The following is an 18582-nucleotide window of genomic DNA, read 5'->3' as shown; positions in this document are numbered from 1 at the left end:
AATAAGGATAATTATAGAAAGTATCACCTACCTACCTAGCTCCCAAGCCCCTCCAGAACAAGTTCCCACCATCCCCTCTACTTCCCAGGGTGCTCCCTGCCATCCATGCTCTACATGATTCCGGCCCATAGCTGAGAGAAAGCTGACAGGAGAGCATGTTCCTGGTGACCATACCCTCTGGGGCTGCAAGGGCAAGGGGCTCTCAGACGCATTGAAATTGAAGATGGGCTTTAACATGTTGATGTTCCAGAAGAGGATGTCCCCATTGTAGGAGGAGGTCCCAAGGAACTGGTTCTGGTACTTGGCCATGCTCAGGACATCCTCCGTGTGGAAGGTCTGCCAGTGGTAGCACAAGAGTACCGGCTTGGTCTTATGGAACCTGTGTACATAGCCAGAGGCAGGAAGACTGAGAACTCAGCCTTTAATGCTCTACTAGGGGATCACCAAGGCCTTTAGGAGGACTCAGAGGAGGACATTCTCAAGTATCTAAGCTGGGTTGAAGTCCTTACCCACTGACCTTGTTTATTAAGCATTTACTATGTGCCCACGATAAAGGTCCTGTCTTAGGGGCTTTACATAAACTAATCTTGAATCTTAATTAACCCCCAATCAGACACCCAAGCAAGGAATAAGGTTTAAAGAAGGGGAAATCATGGCCCTACACAGGCCCCCTAAAAAAGGAAGGGATCTTGCATGTGTTGTTCCCTCTGCCTCAAATGCTTGTCCTATCCCAAGTCCTTCCCTGAGACCCCTCCTGCTCACCCACTAGAACATACTCCACCCACAACATCCTCAGCTGAGTTTCTTCTGACTGCCCCCCAAGACTAAATCAGGTTTACATCCACACCCCATAGAAACCTCTGCTTTGTTTTCACTACACTCAGTATACTTATATAAGCGAAATCATTTGATGTGACTGCCTCCTTGATATAGATTAAATGTTTGTGTTCCCCCAAAATTAATATGTTAAGACCCAATCCTCTGAATTTGGAGGTGGGGCCTTTGGGAGGTGAAAAGGTCATGAGGGCAGAGCCCTCATAAATGAGATTGGTGCTCTTATTTTTTTTTTTTAAAGATGACCGGTAAGGGGATCTTAACCCTTGACTTGGTGCTGTCAGCACCACGCTCACCCTGTGAGCAAATTGGCCATCCCTATATGGGATCCGAACCCATGGCCTTGGTGTTTTCAGCACCACACTCTCCCAAGTGAGCCACAGGCCGGCCCGAGATTGGTGCTCTTATAAAAGAGCCCCAGAGAGATATCCTCACCCTTTCCACCATGTGAGGGTACAGTGAGAAGATGGCTATCTATGAACCAGGAAGTGGGCCTTCACCAGACACCAAATTTGCCAGTGCTTTGATCTAGGACTTCCCAGTCTCCATGACTGTAAGAAATAAATTCCTGTTGTTTATATACCACCCACTCTATGATATTCTGTTATAGCAGCCTGAGCAGACTAAGACAGAAATTGGTACCAACAGTGGGGTTCTATTATAACAAATACTTAAAAATGTGGAAGCAGCTTTGGAACTGGGTAATGGATAGAGGCTAGAAGAGTTTTAAGGTGCATGCTAGAAAATGTAGATTGTCATACACAAACCATTAAGGGCAGTTCTGGTGAAGGCCCAAAAAGAAAAGAGGAAAGTTGTAGAGAAAGCCTGTCTTCTTAGAGAATACCTAAGTAATCCTGAACAGAATGTTGGTATAAATACAAGTAGGGATGGTAAAGACCATTCTGGTGAGGTCTCAGATGGAAATAAAGACCATGTTATTGAAAACTGGAAGAAAGGTCATCCTTATTATAAAGTGGCAAATAATTTGCCTAGATATTTTTCATGTTCTAGTATTTTGTAGCAGGTAGAACTTGCAAGCAATGAAATTGGATATTTGGTTGAAGAAACGTCTGAGAAAGGTATTGAAGAAGTGGCCTGGTTTCTCTGGAGTACCTGTAGTAAAATGCAACAGAAGAGAAATGATTTAAAGACCAAATTGTTAATCAAAAGGAAGCAGAACTTAAAGATTTAGAAAGTTCTCAACCTATCCATATTGAAAGGAATGAGAAAGTCTGTTTGGAAGAAAACAGTAAAGTTATAAGTTTAAACCAAACCACCATTTGGTGAGGAGATTAGTATCTGTCAGCCATCTCAACAGAAGCCAAGTGCTATTCTCCAAGACAATGGAAAAATGACCCTGAAGGCAATTCAGAGATCTTCAGGACTAGCCCAACCACCACAGGCTCAGAGTACAAGGTCCCTGAGGGCAGAATACTTTCAAAGGAGGGGCCACCAGTGCCTGCAGGATCTCAGCACAACCTGCCCGTCATGACCTCACATCACAGGCTTCACTTGCTGTGCACCTTGGCCACCCCAGGTGTAGCTCCTGTGGGCCCTGGTATGGCATGGGATACACCCAACAGAACCAAGGGGGAATGGCTGCCTCCATCACCTAGATTTCAAGGACAGGGCCTCCTAGCACAGCCACAGGGCCCATGCAGAGAACTGCCACAGGGGCAGGGCCCAGGAACAGAGCCACCATGGGGGCAGGGCTGCCTGGAGTCTTGGGGGCCCAACCCCTGCAGAGCAAAGCTTCAGGGGCAGGATAACCATCCCAGTGGGTCTAGAAATTAGGACTTTCATCCCAGTGGGCCTGAAGGGCAGAGCATTGGGCCAAAGAGGATTATTCAAGTCTTAGGGTCCAGTGGAATTTTCCCCGATGGATTCTGGACCTGCTCAGGACTTGTCACTCATTTCTTCTTTCTTATGTCTCCCTTTTGTCTATCCTACACCTGTCCCACCATCGTATTTTGGAAGCACATAACATGTTGGTATCACAGGTTCACAGCTGGAGGGGAATTTGCCTCAGGATGAGACATATTTTGATTCATCTGCTTTAGATGATATTTAGACGAGACTTTGGATTAGACTTTAAAGTTGATGCTGGAACAAGTTAAGACCTTGGAGGCTATTGGGATGGAATAAATGTATTTTGCATGCAAGAAGGACATAATTTTGGGAATCCAGGGGTGGAATGCTATACACTCAATGTTTATATTCTCCCCAAATTTATATATTGAAGGCTAATCCCCAATGTGAGGGTATTTGGTGGTGGGGCTTTTGGGAAATGGTAAGGTCATGAGGGTGGAGCCCTCATGAATGGGATTAGTGCCCTTCTAAAAGAGGCCCCAGAGAGATCCCTTGCCCGTTCCACTATGTGAGGCTACATCAAGAAGATAGCTGTCTGTAAACAAGAAGTGAGTCCTCACTGGACACCAAATCTGCTGATGCCTTGATCTTGGATTTCTCAGCCTCCAGAACTGTGAGAAATAAATTGCTGCTGTTTATAAGCCACTCAGTTTATGGTATTCTGTTATAGCAGGCCAAATATGCTAAGACATTCCCCCACTGAACTAGATGATCCAGGAGGATAGAAACTATCATTCTTGTTCATACCCATCCCCAGCAACTAGCAAAAAGCCTAGAATATAATAGCCTTTATAAATGATCAATGAACAAATGAATGAATGGGCAGATGCTTGCTGGGAAAAGGTAGGAATGAGGAACCCATCTGGAGCAAAGAGAGAATATTCAGCTGTCCTTACCTACTCACCATGCATGCTTGCTACTCACATGAAATAAGTGATTCTCTTACTCCATCCCGTCACATAGAACACTTTGTTCATATGAACAATCCCACTAATCTGTTGAAGATAAAAGAAAGCAGAACTATAAAGCTCCTCAGAGAAAATGCTTCTGGGCCCTGAATGACTTTTTAAAGATACCAAGTAAGAAGTCAAACCTCTCAATGATAAGAATTCCCCAGAGTTGATTCAGAGTACTCTCACATCCCATTATCTCATCTGAGGGACTTACAGGAGGTAGATAGGATAGGTATCCATGTCCATTTTATAGAGGGGATAACTGAGAAACAGACAAGTGACCTGGCTAAGGTCAAATAACTTCTAAGTGATAGGATCTGAACCAGTACTTAAACCCCTGGCTCTTTGGCTAACTATTCTGAGTTTGTTAAAGGACTACATCATAGGGGTTAAGGTATTGGGCTCAAGTCCCAAAGTGAAGTTGCTGGTTTTGCTCTATACCACACCCAAAGACTGTCCCTATAATCCTGTCAGGCATTTCTCAAATAGAAGTGAGCATAGGTTGCTCTGAATCACCCGACTCCACTGCTAGAAATGCAATCCAAAGCTCCAATATGTAGAATAAGAAGCCCCTAACAAATTTAAAGTGCAAGAGTAACTAAGATGTGGACCTAACTAAGGGCAGACACTGTTACCTATCTTTATTCTACACATGAAGACACAAAGGCTCAGGAAGGTTTGAAGCTGGGCGATCTATGTTGTACAGCCTTTCAGAGAGGCATAAAAAATCATGCACCCCAGGATCACAGGAGCTGTGCTTTGCTTCTTGAGAGGCCCTGCCTGGCTCCAGACTGACCTCTAGCTGGTCCGGGTTGGGAAAGGTCAACAAGCACTCGCCGATGTTGTAGTTCCACATCTTCATGGTGCCATCATGCAAACCTGTGAGCAGGCACCGCTCTGACTCATCCAGGCTCATGGCAGTCAGCTCCACGTTCTGGGTACCAGTCACCAAGAACTCCATCATCTTCCTGCCCGTCGTGACCTCCCACACACTCACTGTGCCACTCAGGCAGCCACTCACCGCCTGTGGGAGAGCACACAGCCGGGGCCTGCTGGAGAGGCAAGTGCCGCCCCACAAGGGCGGCCTCCAGCCTGTCAAGGCTGGGCTAGCTCGGCTCCTCCTCAATGCATTAAGCAAACAGATTTTCAGGGCCTCTGGCTGTATCCTAAGCCACTCATGAAAACAGGCCTTCCTCTGCTCTGTATCACCAGGCAGTGCAAACTGGTAATGCTCTTTTAGAAGGAACCAGTTTGGTGAAGTCCCCACTAGCTTAGAAATGGCACTTATCAGAATCGATCCAGAGAAAGTAATCCCTGATTCCAAAAAGACATTTATTTAAGCATCACCAATCGTTACAAAAAAAAAAAAAAACCAGGAAATGAACTAACTGCCTCTAAGTAGGGAAATGTTGGGTATAAAGGATGGTCATGCCACTCTGAGGCATTTTGCAGCCATTACAACTGTTGTAACGCAACAGTAGCGGCTGAGGCTATTTCAGACCACACCGCCAACTAAGAACATCTAGAGAAGCTGGGAAAACTAAACAACTGTTTGAAGACACTGAAGAGCCTGAAGGCAATGAGAGACGGTGGTGCCAGGAGCCAGGATGAAAGGGAAGCCCAGAGAGGTGAGCTCTTGCCTTATGTAGCCTAAGGTCACTTCTGTAGCAGATGGAGCCCCCTGTCCAGAGCACAGGCCAGACAAGAGGTCCCAATGGGAGTGGGCAGAGGTCCTGCAGCCCGTTCTGGTCCCACACCTCAGGAACATTCCGTGTGCCCAGTTGTCCTGCCCAACTCAGAGGTCTCTGCTCGGGACCAGGATGCTGCCCGCTGTACAATGAACAAAGCCAAACTGTGGCTTCCCTGGAAAGTGGTGCCCAAGAACAGGACCACCCCAGGAACCCTGGAGAGCTCCCCTAACTAGTGTTCCATCTCACACTCCATGTAAAGGAGGCTGCCTGTCCAGATCTGATCTAAGGCAGTCAGCCAAGGGCCTGGAAGGTCAGAGGAGTAGGGCAATCCAATGACCAATTGGTGGAGCTTAGATCTGATTTCTTGCCAGCCTGTTTGCAGGGCTGCTTTTTATCTATACCCCGCTGCCCCCAGCATCACCACCAAAGCTATAAGAGTTCCCAGTGTGCCACGTGAGCTGACTGCTCCTTGGATGTGGACCCAGGCATCCGAGAGGTCCAGGTCCTGCCCCGTGTCCCCTAGCACTCCTGCCAGCTTCAGAGGCGAGCCAGCCCTGGCCCACTCACCTGCTTGAAGATCTTGCTGTAGAGGACAGCACACAGGGAGGTACTGTGAGTTGTGACCTTCCCTGCTTTCAGAGGCCCCTGGGCCCCCAGATACCCTTTTAGGATGCCAATCTGTAAGTGACAAAAGGGCAGACAGCTGGGCAGTCAGGAGGGCTCTGCCCCTCAGTGACTGAGGCCCCTCAGTGACTGAGGCCCCTCAGTGACTGGCCCCAGGGAGAAACTTCCAATAAATTAAGACATCAAGACACCCTGACTACACACAGGCCTGAGCCCACTAAGACACCTAGGCTCCTCAGTGGGCCTGCTGATACCCCTCACCCCTACTCCATGGCCCCCATTCCCCAGCATTGGACCTCCCAAACCCAAGTGTTCCCAGAACCCCGAAGTCCAAATGCAAGGTCCCTCTCATCTATAACTTCTAAGAAGCTACAGCCTTAATCAGATGTTCCCTCCAGGAAGCCCTTCCTAACCACTCCTGCCCCAGGCTAGGCTAAGGACATCTCTGTGCTCCATGAAGCACCTAGCATATAACTCTATCATAACACGTAGCACATCCTACTGACGTGGTTTTCTTCTACTCTGCAGGTTCCTTAAGAGAGGGGACAGTGCCTTATTAGTATATTCTCAGATCCTGACAAAGAACAGGGGGTTGATAATGTTTGACGACCTAAAATGAACTTCAAAAGTCTATTTAATTCAACAAATGCTGACAGCCAATCTGGCACTCAGCAGAGAGATGAAGGAAACTACAAGGCTCCTTCTCATGAAATTTGCCATCAGGGGAGAGCCAGCCAAGTACACAAGGATGACGTACGCATCCCCTGCCAGGGTGGCCTGGCCAACAGATGCTATAAGGCCCCAGAGAAGCTCAGCCACAAATGACACCCTCTTCTCCTTTCTAGACAGAACCTCCCTGTCTATTGGCTGCTGACTCCCCTTTCAGCTCCTTGTCACAAGCTTCACGACCACCACCCTGGACAGGCAGCCCCTCGTGCTTATCCCAATCTTTCCTATCCTCCAGGGTCAGGACAGACCTTGCATGGGCACCAGCTAAGGAAAAACTCCCAGATGGCCTTCCTGTCGGTTCTCTCCAGGGTCTCTCCTCCAAAGAGGCTGCTCAGACCAACCCCTGCCTTCCTGGAGTTCATGACGTAGCAGGAAAGACAGTCACGTAACAGTGACAGAGAAGGCACAGGCCTGGAGGAAGGGCTCCTAACCCAGCTGGGAGCAGGATGGGTTTCCAGGAGAGTCCAAAGCACGTATGGATAGGGAAGAGAGCAGAGCAAGCCACAGCACAGAAGCGAAGACGGTGATGGGCTGGAGGCCTCGTGGGCCAAGCCACAGAGTCCAACAGCTTCAGCAGTCTCAAGAGGGACAGATGTGACCACTCCTCGAGTGTCCCACGGGACATCGGACCTTGGCCACCCTCTACCCACGGCCATGACTCCCTCCCTCCTGGGGCAGTGCTCACTGAATAAGTGCTGCAGATGAGGGTATCGTCCTTGTGGAAGTAGGCGCTGGTGATGGGGCAGTTTCCCAGGGTGAAAAGCTTCCCGCAGAAGGACTGGAGGCATACGCAGTCCTGCATGTCCCACACACGGATATTCTGGGGGTAGGAAATAGGCAAGAGGCTGAGGGTGGGTCCTCCGTGTGCAGCTGGCACCTGAGACCTTGTGAGCAAGGCCAGGGCACAGCATCCAGCACACACAACGGCATTGAGTGTCTGCTATGCTCACACCCTAAGACAGAGGTGCCACTCCCATGCTCACATAACCCAGGCATGCAGTGAGCAAGAGCAGAGCCCAGCCTGCCCCCAGAACTCTCCCCCAGGGCCACCACCTGCCTGAGCAGCCAACTGCACCAAGCCAGGCAACAGTGCCCCTACACCACAGACCCTCACTTGCACCCACTCCAGCCGTGCCCAGGTAAAGCCAGCCTGGGACACAGCCAGAGTGGACACCCACATCATTACCAAAACAGCCTGCCTGGCCCCAGAGTAGCCTCTCCACATTCATCCAAGGTGAAGGAACTTCCCCTAGACAGGCCCCATGGAAGTCCCTCCTGTACTCTCACTTCTTGGTGGCATCCTCTGCCCATTGCTGATGTGAGGACTTCAGCAAACCCGTCCCTGTCCCCTGCCCCTCCAGCCTCAGCTTCTCCATCAGAGGTGATGATACCAGCTCCCAGGGCTGCTAGGAAATTCCAGACAACAGTATGTGTGAGGATGTGCTGGGGAGCGTGGAGTGGGTGACCTAAGTCCCTGAAAGAGGGCACCTGGAGCTCTGGCCCACATCCCCACACTGGCTGGGATGCCCTGAGCAGCCTGCAGAGAGCACAGTATCCTGAGTCCACAGCTGCACAGGAACAGAGAGATGGGGCCCTGAGGAGAGCCCCTGTGTCTGGGAAGGGGCCAGTCAGGCCCTAACAGCCAGGGCAGCCGAGGAGGGTTCGCAAGTCGAGCTGAGAGGTGCACACTTGGGTGTGGGTGGGAAGGACAGGCGTGGCTAGCATGCACTGTAGGCCCACCCCAGGCTCCTCGAAACCACTCAACAACCCTTTCTACATGTAAGGAAACTAAGGCTCAGAAAAGGGAAGGGACTTTCCCAGGGCCACAGAGTAAGAAGCCAGCTGGGCTACATGGGATCCCACCTCCAGCAGACTGCTCAGAGACCCAGTGTGCCTTCACGGTAATTCCAGCTGGGGCACCTCCCTCTAGGCCTCTAGCTAGGTGTGGGACCAGGGCAGGGAGGTCACCCCATTCCTCCAGGCCTCAGGCTCCTCCTGCATGCCGGTCCCCTGGCTGGCTCAGTTGGATCATTCTCCCCAGGGCCCACGTGTTCCTGAGGAATGGAACTAGTGGGCGGGAGGTAAGGGCATGCTCCCTGATGGCAGCACCTTGTCCTTGGAGATGCTGATGAGGATACTGCTGTTCTTGCTGTTCACGAGAATGTGCGTCACTGAGGTCTGATGTCCCTTCATCAGCCACACAGGACTTTTAGAGACAAAGGGGTTCCACAGGCGGATGACAGGGTCATAACCACCAGTCACTAGGGTCAAGAAATAGTTATCAGCCACCTGGGGCCTACACTGGGGGCCTGCTTCTAGGACTAGGCCCAGCTAGGCGTGCCAGATGGGGGGCGTCACTATGACCCATCACTCTGCCCCTCCTGCCCCCTCCCTCCTGTGCAGAGCCTGCGTCCACACACCACCCCCCAGTGTCCATGACAGGGACAAATGCAGCAGGAGAGGAGGCCAGACAGAGGCCAGGGCCTTCTCCTCAACTCTGATGGTCCCCATACCCCAGCAGCCCTCACCCCAGCTCTGCCAGACCAGCAGCTTCTGGGTAATGTGAAGATTACTTACCCAGGAAGTTCCTGTCTGGGCAATAATCAAAGCAAAGAATCCCTTTTCTTAAATTCAACACCAGCAACCTGCAATATCAGAGGGGTAAGGGCTGCAGGGCTGGGAGCAGTGGCGTGAGGGGAGCCTCTGAGACGGAGCCTGGAGGGGGAGGCCTGGAGAGAAGTCACTACCTCTCCATCCTATGAGAAGAGCAGCCCCAGAAACTGCCCAGGGCTCACCCTGTGGCCAAGTTAGGGCTGAGCACTACAGGCAAAGCAGCAGCGGAGGTCTCCGCTGAAACAAACAGCTCGTGAAGGAGGCACCCACCATTCAGGTAAAAACGGCCCCAAAGCAGGAGCAACTCCTCATACTTCTAAAGCAATTTGCCTAATTACAAGGGCAAACTTAACTTGATTTTCACATCAACTATATGGGGACAGGTATACTCCCCCACCTCTGACACAATCAAGGAAAAGGGGGGCTTCAAGGGCCAGGGGGAAGAGAAGAAAGCTCCTAGGTGCTGTGCCCTTGCCATGTGTTGGTCCCTGTGCTGGGTGCTGGTACATGGGTCGCCTGGATCCCTCACGCAACCCTGAAGAGTGTCATCAGCCCTGTGCCAGGGATGAAGACACTAAGAGAAGTTAAGAAGCTTACCAAGGTCACAACTAGCAAGTGAGGGGAGGTAATGGGGTTCCAGGACATGCTACCCCAAAACATGACACCGTGGCATTTGAGAAAACAGAGGAAGCAGGACAGTCACTCTCACCTTCCCCTCGCCCTTCTCTCCTGAAGCAGGTCCTCAAACCTTCATTGCACAGATGCCCACCCCATACCTGGAGGAAGGGAACGTCCTCATCTCTGAAGACACCAGGACATAGAGAAGAATCTGAGTCAGGACAGACTTTTTGCTAAGTCCCTCCAGTTTGTCACCATTAGATCATATGCCCTTTGTCCAATCATACTTCTGCACTCTTCAAACTTGGCATGAAAATACACAGCTTGCCCTTTTTCTGGGATCTTCATTTCCAAAGAGTCCCGTGTCACGTACTTACACAGCAAACCCCTGAACAACATGAGTTTGTATGGCATGGGTCCACTTATATGCAGATTTTTTCCAGCAAATACATTGGAAAACTTGGTTAGGTATGTCACAAATGCAAACAGTTAAATAGCCTACGTAACAGTAGACTATTCGTAGTTAAGTAAATAACTTTACTACTTAAGTAACAGGGCAGGTGGGAGAAAGCACACAACTTAAATAGTAGTTAAGTAGTTAAGTATTGGGGGAGGCAGTTATACATGAATTTTCCACTGCACATGGCTACATTCAATGGTCAACTGCATTAAGTCTGTGTGCTTTTCTCTGGTTAATCTGTCTCTTGTTTTAGGTGCCTCAGCCATGAAACTTGCAGTGGGTGAGGAAAAGATACAACTTCTTCTCCCCTATAGGGGTCAGGATTCAGACCCAGGGTAGAGGTGGCAGCAAGTGGCAGGAGGCTCAGCACAAGCAGTCCAGGTAAAGAAGAGGCTTGGCAGGGCTGGGGAGGGCTCAGGGGACCAGGGTGACCCAGACAGGAGCTCCAGGAAGGTCAGGGCTCAGAGGCAGCCCTCACAGGCCCAAAAAGCCTGGATGCTCTGTGCCTTTGCCCGTGCTGTTTTGTCTTATCCTCAGCTCTTTCTACTTAACTCTCCCTTCAAAACTCAATGCAAAGGCTCCCACTGTAGGGCACCCAGCCCTCGAATGCAGCATGCCTGCCAGTGAACTAACTGCTGATCCACCTCCTGCACCACTCCCCGGGGCCTAAGCCAGTTGCTGGATGCCCTCCTGTATGGCATAAACGCTCCCTCTCCCTTCACCCAATGAGGCCCCAAGTCCTTGCCCACTTCCCACCACTCTGCTTAGCTCAGGCCCCCTTCATTTAAGTATCAGCCTCCAAGCTAAGTTCTCAATCTCCATTTCTGTTCCTTCTTGAATCTTTTCTTCACTCCACAGCCACAAGGATTCCTCTAAAAATCAAAGCTTCAAGAACATATGGATTTCATTTATTGTCATACCAGATGCACCTCCCTCCATGCATACATGTGCAGGGAAATATTCTGGAAGAAGGCTCAAAAAGGTATTAGCAGAAATTATTTCACTCATTCATTCAATAAAGATTGACTGGCTCCTGCTCCCTGCTGGGACTGCCAGAGGCACAGACATGATGCCCTTGCCTTAGGAAACTTTCCTTCTAAAGGAAGAAAGGACAGAGAGACAGGGAGATGGGCATTTACAAATTATGACAGGTCCTGCAAGAGAAATTAACGGGTGGCTTTGACAGAGGATAGTGAAGGAGACTCACTTTTGACAGACTTTCTGAGGAGGCTGCAGGGAAGGATGAGAAGAAACCAGCCTGGGAAGAGCTCGGGGGGTGGGGGGGAGGGGAGCTTCAGACCGAGGGAGCAGCATGTGCAAGGCCAGTGTGGCTGGGGCAGGGTGGGCTGGGAGAGAGGCCACGAAAGGGTGTTAGAGAGGTGGGCAGGACCCTGGCCAGGAGCCAATGAAGGCTCCAGCAGGGCCCTGGCTGGGTCACATCTGTAAATGGCTGCTGTGCAGGGAAGGCGGCCAGAGGGATGCAGCAGGACTGCTAAGAAAGCCACTGCAAGCAGTTCAGGTAGGAGATGACTGTGGTGGTGTCCAACTAGGTGGTGGAGGCAGAAGTGAGAGAAGAGGGGGAAACAAGGGGAGATGGGGAGATGATGTGGGTCAGTCCACACACCCAACACTGGCTCCACCACCCCCACCCCTCCAACCACCTGAAGAACTCAGGTGAGGCCAGCTGCAGGGAAGCCAGACCCTCAGGCCCACCCTGTCTTGGACACTGAGGCCGACTCCAGAGGCAGAGTTTGGGCTGGGAATGCCAGGTTCCAAGAACAGACCAGCAAGCGGCCAATGGTGCCACCTGCTGGGCAGTGCTCCGTACTGCACTTAGACAAGGAGGAAGAGCTGTGGGGGTGGTTGTAGGGGGAGAGGGGGTAGGAGAGATATAGTGGGGTACAGTGGAGGGGTGTGGGGGAGATGTGAGGGGGTTTGAGGAGTGGGGGAGTGGCAAGGTGTGGGTTGGTGGAGGAGTGGGTTTGTAAAAATATATTCTCCAACCTAACCCCAAAATGTATCTCCATGTCTAGGCCACTATCATTTGTAGCCTGAATTATTGCAATGGCCTCCTCAATGGTGTCCCCACCACCACGTACATTCTACATACAACATATAAGTCAAATATCACCATTCCAATGTTCATAACCATTCCATCCTAAAACCTTGCTTATATCTGATTCCAAATAACTATAAGAAGATACTCTGAGACACTCAGGGAAATATTAACTTGGACAAGGCGCTAGGTGCTAATAAAGAATTTTACTATTTTCTCTATTTTTGTGTGTGCTTAAAATTTTCCATGATAAAAATATTAATTAAAAAAATAACAACTCACAAGGATTGGCCTTTTATTTATTTATTTTTTTTGTCATTTTTGTGACCGGCCACACCGCGCTCAGCCATCCTTATACAGGATCCGAACCCGCGGCGGGAGCACTGCCGCGCTCCCAGCCCCGCACTCTCCCAAGTGCGCCACCGGGTCGGCCCAGGGTCGGCCTTTTAGCTCTGTCCAGCTGCGCCCCCCACACACACACACACACACACACACACCTGCAACACACACACACACACACCTGCAACACACACACACACACACAAAAAAAAGAAAGAAAGAAAAAAAAAAACAAGAGCATACCAGGCAGAGAGGAGCAGTGTAAAGGCCTGGGGCAGGAGCATGACTGAACCTCATGCAGGCCAGTGTAGTTGGCATAGGAAAGTGTAAAAGGTGAGATCAGGAAAGCAGCAGAGCCAATCCTTGGAGGCCCTCATGGCCACGAGGAGGTGCTTCCTCTGATATCTTCCTACCACAGGACCCAATAAAACAAGAAGCTAATATCACAGACATGAAGCAGTACTACCACCAAAGCATAGAGATGACCACAGCAAACCAGCTACAAGCAAAATTCCGCCACACTGCCCCATTCAAAGCACCAAAGCCAAGACTGAAACTTCTACACTGCATGAGACATTCTCGGAGGCCCCCTCCTCCAACCTGCAATTAGTTCCAGGGCTTCACTGGGAATGTGCACAGAGTACTTTCTGATTAAAAAGGTTTGCTGGCTGGTTAGCTCAGTTGGTTAGAGCACAGTGCTATAACACCAAAGCCCAGGGTTGAGATCCCCATACCAGCCAGCCACCCACCCCCACCCCCAGAAAAAAGGTACTGGGCTTAAAATGAGGTCTGAGATAAAACCCCAGCTCAAATGTCTGCCCTAAGACAGCCATTTCCCTTCCCTAAGCCTCAGGTTTCCCACCTGTAAAATGAGTTGGACTAAATTAGACCTATCATCTCCAGAACACTGAATTTTCCTCTGGAAAACAACCAGGACAGAAAAGAACAGAGACAGGGCTCAAAGGGTGGAATGAACCTCAGTCTCTTCACTGTGCATCACCCAGCTGCTCCCTCAACAAAGGCCTCAAATCTCCTACTGTTCCCCCATGGCCTGGGGCTGTAGCTCACTATTCAGCCTGCTCAGGAGCAAAATGTCACAGACCCAAAGGCTCAAGGTAAAGAACTGGGGGCTCAGTTGGTTAGAGCTTGGTGCTGATAACACCAAGGTCCAGGGTTCAATCCCTCTACCCTCCAGCCACCAAAAAAAAAAAAAAAAAAAAAAACACCTAGGGCAAGAGGAAAACTGCAGAGGTAAGAGAAACCCAGATGAAAGACTCTTCAGGAGAAAATATCCATCCTAAAATGTGTAGTGGAAGTTACACACTAAAATAACAGAAGTGGGGGCTTCTGATAACAGGGTGAGACAATGGGGATTAGATAAGAGGAGGAAACTACAGGATTTCAACCTTACTTATAACATTTTAACTTTTTACATGGACAATGCATTTAACATATACTCGTGTGACTGATTTTTAAAAAGAAAAGGAAAACATTCACTCTAAGGAAGAGGAACCTAGAATAAAGGAATTAGATGGGAACCATCTGCAAAGAACAAATGCTACCAATTATTGAGCCACATAGAGCACTCACTCACGTAAAATAAGTGCTGTCACCACCTCCTTTTGCAGAGGTGATATAACTCACATTCGTTCAGAAAAAAATTTTTGACTGCCTACTTATTATGCATTAGCTACTCTGCTGAGTTTGGCATATAAATTGGTGGATAAAAGAGGCCCTGCTGGCGGCAATGACAAAATGATGGTGAAAACCAGCCTCCAGAGCCCATGCCATAACCACCACACCCCATTGTCAGCCCACAGGACACACACTGCTTCCTTGGACCTGGCATGATCCACAGGACACCACACTGGCCAATGGAGATGTCACTAACCTGGAGGTGGGTCTTCTATGGCAGGGACATCTATGTGCAGCTGAAGTGAAGCCAGACCCACCCAAGGTACACTGACCACCCACCTCCCTGCCAACCCACTGCCTCAGCCTACAGAGAGGTGCTCCTTACTTGGGTTTCTCGGAGGCTTTGGATGGCAATATCGTCAGCACCAGAGAAAACTTCTCGATGGCTGAACAGGAGACTACCAGGTTCAGCTGGGGAATGAACTTGACCTGCTGACACCAGTCGGGATGGAGAGCCTGGGGGAGACAGCAGCAGCAGTGGGAGACCCAACCCAAGGACAGTGTTCCAGGCCCAGCCCCCAGGACGTCACCAGATGTTAGGGGCTACCCTTCTGTTAGTGATCACAGTTCTGACAAAGTGATGTGGCTCATAGTCCTTGCCCACATTCTGTGACCAGGGGTGTGTGGCCATCACTTGTCACAGAAAACGCTTAAAAGCACGCAAGACTGTTATCATCTGAACTCTAGTTTTATAAGTCAGAGGACAGGCAAAGCCAGGCAATACTAGTATCATTCTCCCAAAGGAAGAGAAAGGATGGACCCAAACCTGCCTACACTATAATCCGCCTTATCCACAGGGAGCCCCCACTACGGGTGGGCCTGTGCTTCCCAGCGCACTACTGCCCTCCATGTTTGTCAGAACGTAGTGTGCTCACAGGAGTGGGGATGCATGACAGTGTGTACTCTGCTGCAGCTTAGACAACCCAGGATGACACACAGGTCAAGGGGGTGGGCTGGCTGGGCTCTGAGTCCTCTGGCTCCAGCTCTGTGACCTGGACCAATGCTCAGCCTCCCAATTCAGAGATTTTCCTCTCTGGGACAAAAATGGAGGAGGTGGGTTGGAGAGATCAGATTGTCCAATATTTGTTTAGTGCCTTCTACATGTAAGGCTCTGAGCCAGGTTTTACACTATCTCACCAAGCATCTGTCACAAGGAAGATCTGGGGCTGAGGCCAAGCATTTTACTGCTGCAAGTCACTGGCCCCATCTTGTAAGGGCAGGAGGAAGCTTGCAAAGGAAGTCCTAAGGGTGGTGAAACACTGGGACACTTAGCAACATGGAGGGGAAACTAAGCCCATAATGAGATTCCCACATAAGGTGGAAAAGAAGGAGAGCTAGTGCATGCCTCCTCCTGAGAGGGTCAAAGGGCCTGAATGATCAGACCTGCTCTGAAAGCAGCATACAGGGACAACATGGACCTACCCTGAGTATCTTATTCATTCACTCATTCATTCACTCAACAAATGTACTGGCAGCTCACTAAGCCCTGGACACAGGACAGAGCACACAACGCACAAAGTTCCTGTCCTCAAGGAGATGTCAGTCTTGTGAAGGTAACAGGAAGAGAACAGTGGATGGACAATTCAAAGCTGGGAGGTGGCAAATGCCACAAGGTGAAGGGATAAAGGCAGAGGTGGGCAGTAGGGCTGTTCCCAGGTGCTTGGTTAGGAACAGCATGTGCCAAAGCCGTGAGGTGGGAAAGGGCTTAATGTGTTCAGGGAATAGCAAGGGAGCCTGCATCTCTGCAGCAGAGTAAATAAAGAGAAGAAAGGTGGAAAACAAGACCCAGAGCAAGCCAGGGGCCAGGTCACCTCCAGTCCTGTTGGTCAAGGACTTAAAAGTTTGTTCCAAACGTGATGAGAAGCTACTGGGTATTTCTAAATCATAATTCATCTGGCTGCTAAGACTACACTGTGTGGAGACAGAAAGTGGGGGAGCCAGCTAGAAGCCACTGCAGCAAACCAGGAGAGGGGTGGTTTGCCAGGACCAGGGCTTAGCAATGAAGGTAGTGAGAGAGACGAGGCCAAACCCAGGACACACGCATTCTGCATAGAGCAGACGGGATCCAATAGCTACCTGGACCTCGTTCCCCAGAGACCAAGACCCACGGGCTAGACAAACCCACAGAGTACACCCACTTTCTGCATTTACTTTTGTGTTTATTTTTGCACAGATTATTATCTGTGCATGTGTATGGATAATTACCATGGTAACAGACCAAGGAAAGATACAACTTACCTTCTGTCGGTAACTTCTATAAGAAGTGGACTTCTCATTTAAGAGTTTCTGCATGGAAACACTGGTCCAGATATCTGATGGGGGAAAAAATCGAGGTCCACACCACCAGCTTCCCCCTTTTTCCAGACAAGCGAAATCTCAGATGACACCTTAAGTTGGTTTGCAACTCCTACGCTTCCCAAAAGGCTGTTCTATCCAAACACTCATTCAAGCCTTGCTGTTTCCTGGTGAGTTCAGTGGGATGCCGCCACCCCAGGAAACAGACTCAGGCAAATTAACTGCCCAGAGCTCCCCCGCAGCTCATGACAGAGCTGGAACCAGATTTCAGGGACTCTCCCTACCCCCAGGTGCTGCAACCTGAACAAGTCGATTCACCTTTAAGGAGTTCTAACTTTACTACGTGGAGAATGAATTGAGATCCTAGGCTCTATTCATTCTGGAAAGTAAGCATTTGGGAGTTTGCCTTCATGCCTCAAACTACATGTACTCCTTATCCTGAAAGCACAAGTTCCAAGAAGTAGAAGTTACACACGAGTCATAAAGCAAGCATGTCTGGAGCAATTATGATGTACCAGGTGCTGCTCTAATGGGGCTGAGAGTCTCCTGGCCACCAAAACCACCCAAGGCCAGCAGCTGATGAACCTGCCGGGAAAGCAATCTGGACACAGATGGGTGCGGCCAGCAGTGTCAGGGGACAAACATGGGTCCACCCTCAGAGCAGTTTAAGGAGGTAGGTCAGAAATGCCAGGACAGTAGGCTCAGCTCTGACAGAAACTCCCAGGGATCTGAGAGTGAAGCCAATTTAATTTAATTTAATTTCACTGCTGCAAAGGCACCAGCCCCATCTTGCAACGGCAGGAGGAAGCCTGCAAAGGAAGTCCCAAGGGCAATGGAATGTTGCTCAAGGCTGCTAAAGTAGGGCTGCTGTGCACACTCAGGAGGGAGGAAGCTTTATGATGAGCTGCATTATGATCAACTGTTTACCCACTAGGCTGTGAGGTCCTGGGGAGGGGAGGGAAGACGTAACCACTGAGAATTTACTATGTGCCCAACACTGTGCTCCCTCATTCCACATACCTTTATAGCAAAGCCATCAATTAAGTATGGTTGTCCCCATTTGAATAAGGGAACTGAGGCACAGAGAAGTTAAGCAACTGGCTCCAGGTCACACAGAGCTGGGGTGTGTACCTGGGTCTGTCCATCTCCTCCCAAGTCAACACACTGGGCCCACCCTGTCTTCACGTTTGTTCCCTGCCTTCAATCAGCAGGTAGCATGGAAGGCCCCCCACCCTACACTCCACCTTCATCCACCTCCCTCAATTTCCCATCCACTACTCAGCTCAAAGACGGCCACAACCTCCCAGGCCAATTCCCAGGATGGCACACAGTGACCAGGGCCAGGTGGCTGAGTGGGTCAAGGCAGGGCCGGCACCCAGGGCTGAAAGCACAAAGCAGGTGCTAGCCCACTACTGCATCCAGGACAGGATCTGTTTCTGCCCCACTCATGGTGGAGGCTGCCCCAACAAGCTTGGCAGGGGGAGGTGTCACCAAGGCCTGGCAACCACTAGAGGGTGTACTGCTCAGAAACTCTGGCTGGAAGCCCAAGAGGCAGCTCTGGTGTCCTGGATGGAGGGGTCAGTGTCCCTCCCTATGGGTGGGGCCCTTGGTGGCCTGGGCCCCCTGTGGATGAATGTGAAGCAGCCTGGAGGCCCAACACTGCATATCCAAGGCAAGATCACGAACAGGATCCAGTTCAGATGAGTCACCCAGATAGCCCCAGGCCCCATGGCCTCTGGCAATCCAGTGACCTCTGATAGAGCAGCTCTAAAGGGTTTCCTGCAGCATTCAATTTGGGATGCAGCC

The 18582-nt window shown here is 50.2% G+C and overlaps 1 protein-coding gene across 1 annotated transcript in view; it reads right to left on the bottom strand.

The window, feature by feature from the left end:
- Positions 1–18582, bottom strand: part of EFCAB8 (EF-hand calcium binding domain 8) — a 67786-nt gene that overhangs the window by 34571 nt on the left and 14633 nt on the right. The window contains 9 exon segments of the mRNA XM_063090069.1: positions 175–379; positions 3628–3698; positions 4453–4680; positions 5915–6025; positions 7386–7520; positions 8810–8961; positions 9278–9345; positions 14807–14937; positions 16720–16793. Coding sequence (XP_062946139.1) covers positions 175–379; positions 3628–3698; positions 4453–4680; positions 5915–6025; positions 7386–7520; positions 8810–8961; positions 9278–9345; positions 14807–14937; positions 16720–16793 — 1175 coding nt within the window.

Source organism: Cynocephalus volans, chromosome 1 (assembly GCF_027409185.1).
Source record: "Cynocephalus volans isolate mCynVol1 chromosome 1, mCynVol1.pri, whole genome shotgun sequence".
NCBI classification, from domain to species: domain Eukaryota; kingdom Metazoa; phylum Chordata; class Mammalia; order Dermoptera; family Cynocephalidae; genus Cynocephalus; species Cynocephalus volans.
Note: the sequence above shows the minus strand (reverse complement) of the source record. Positions and strands in the feature narration are given on the sequence as shown.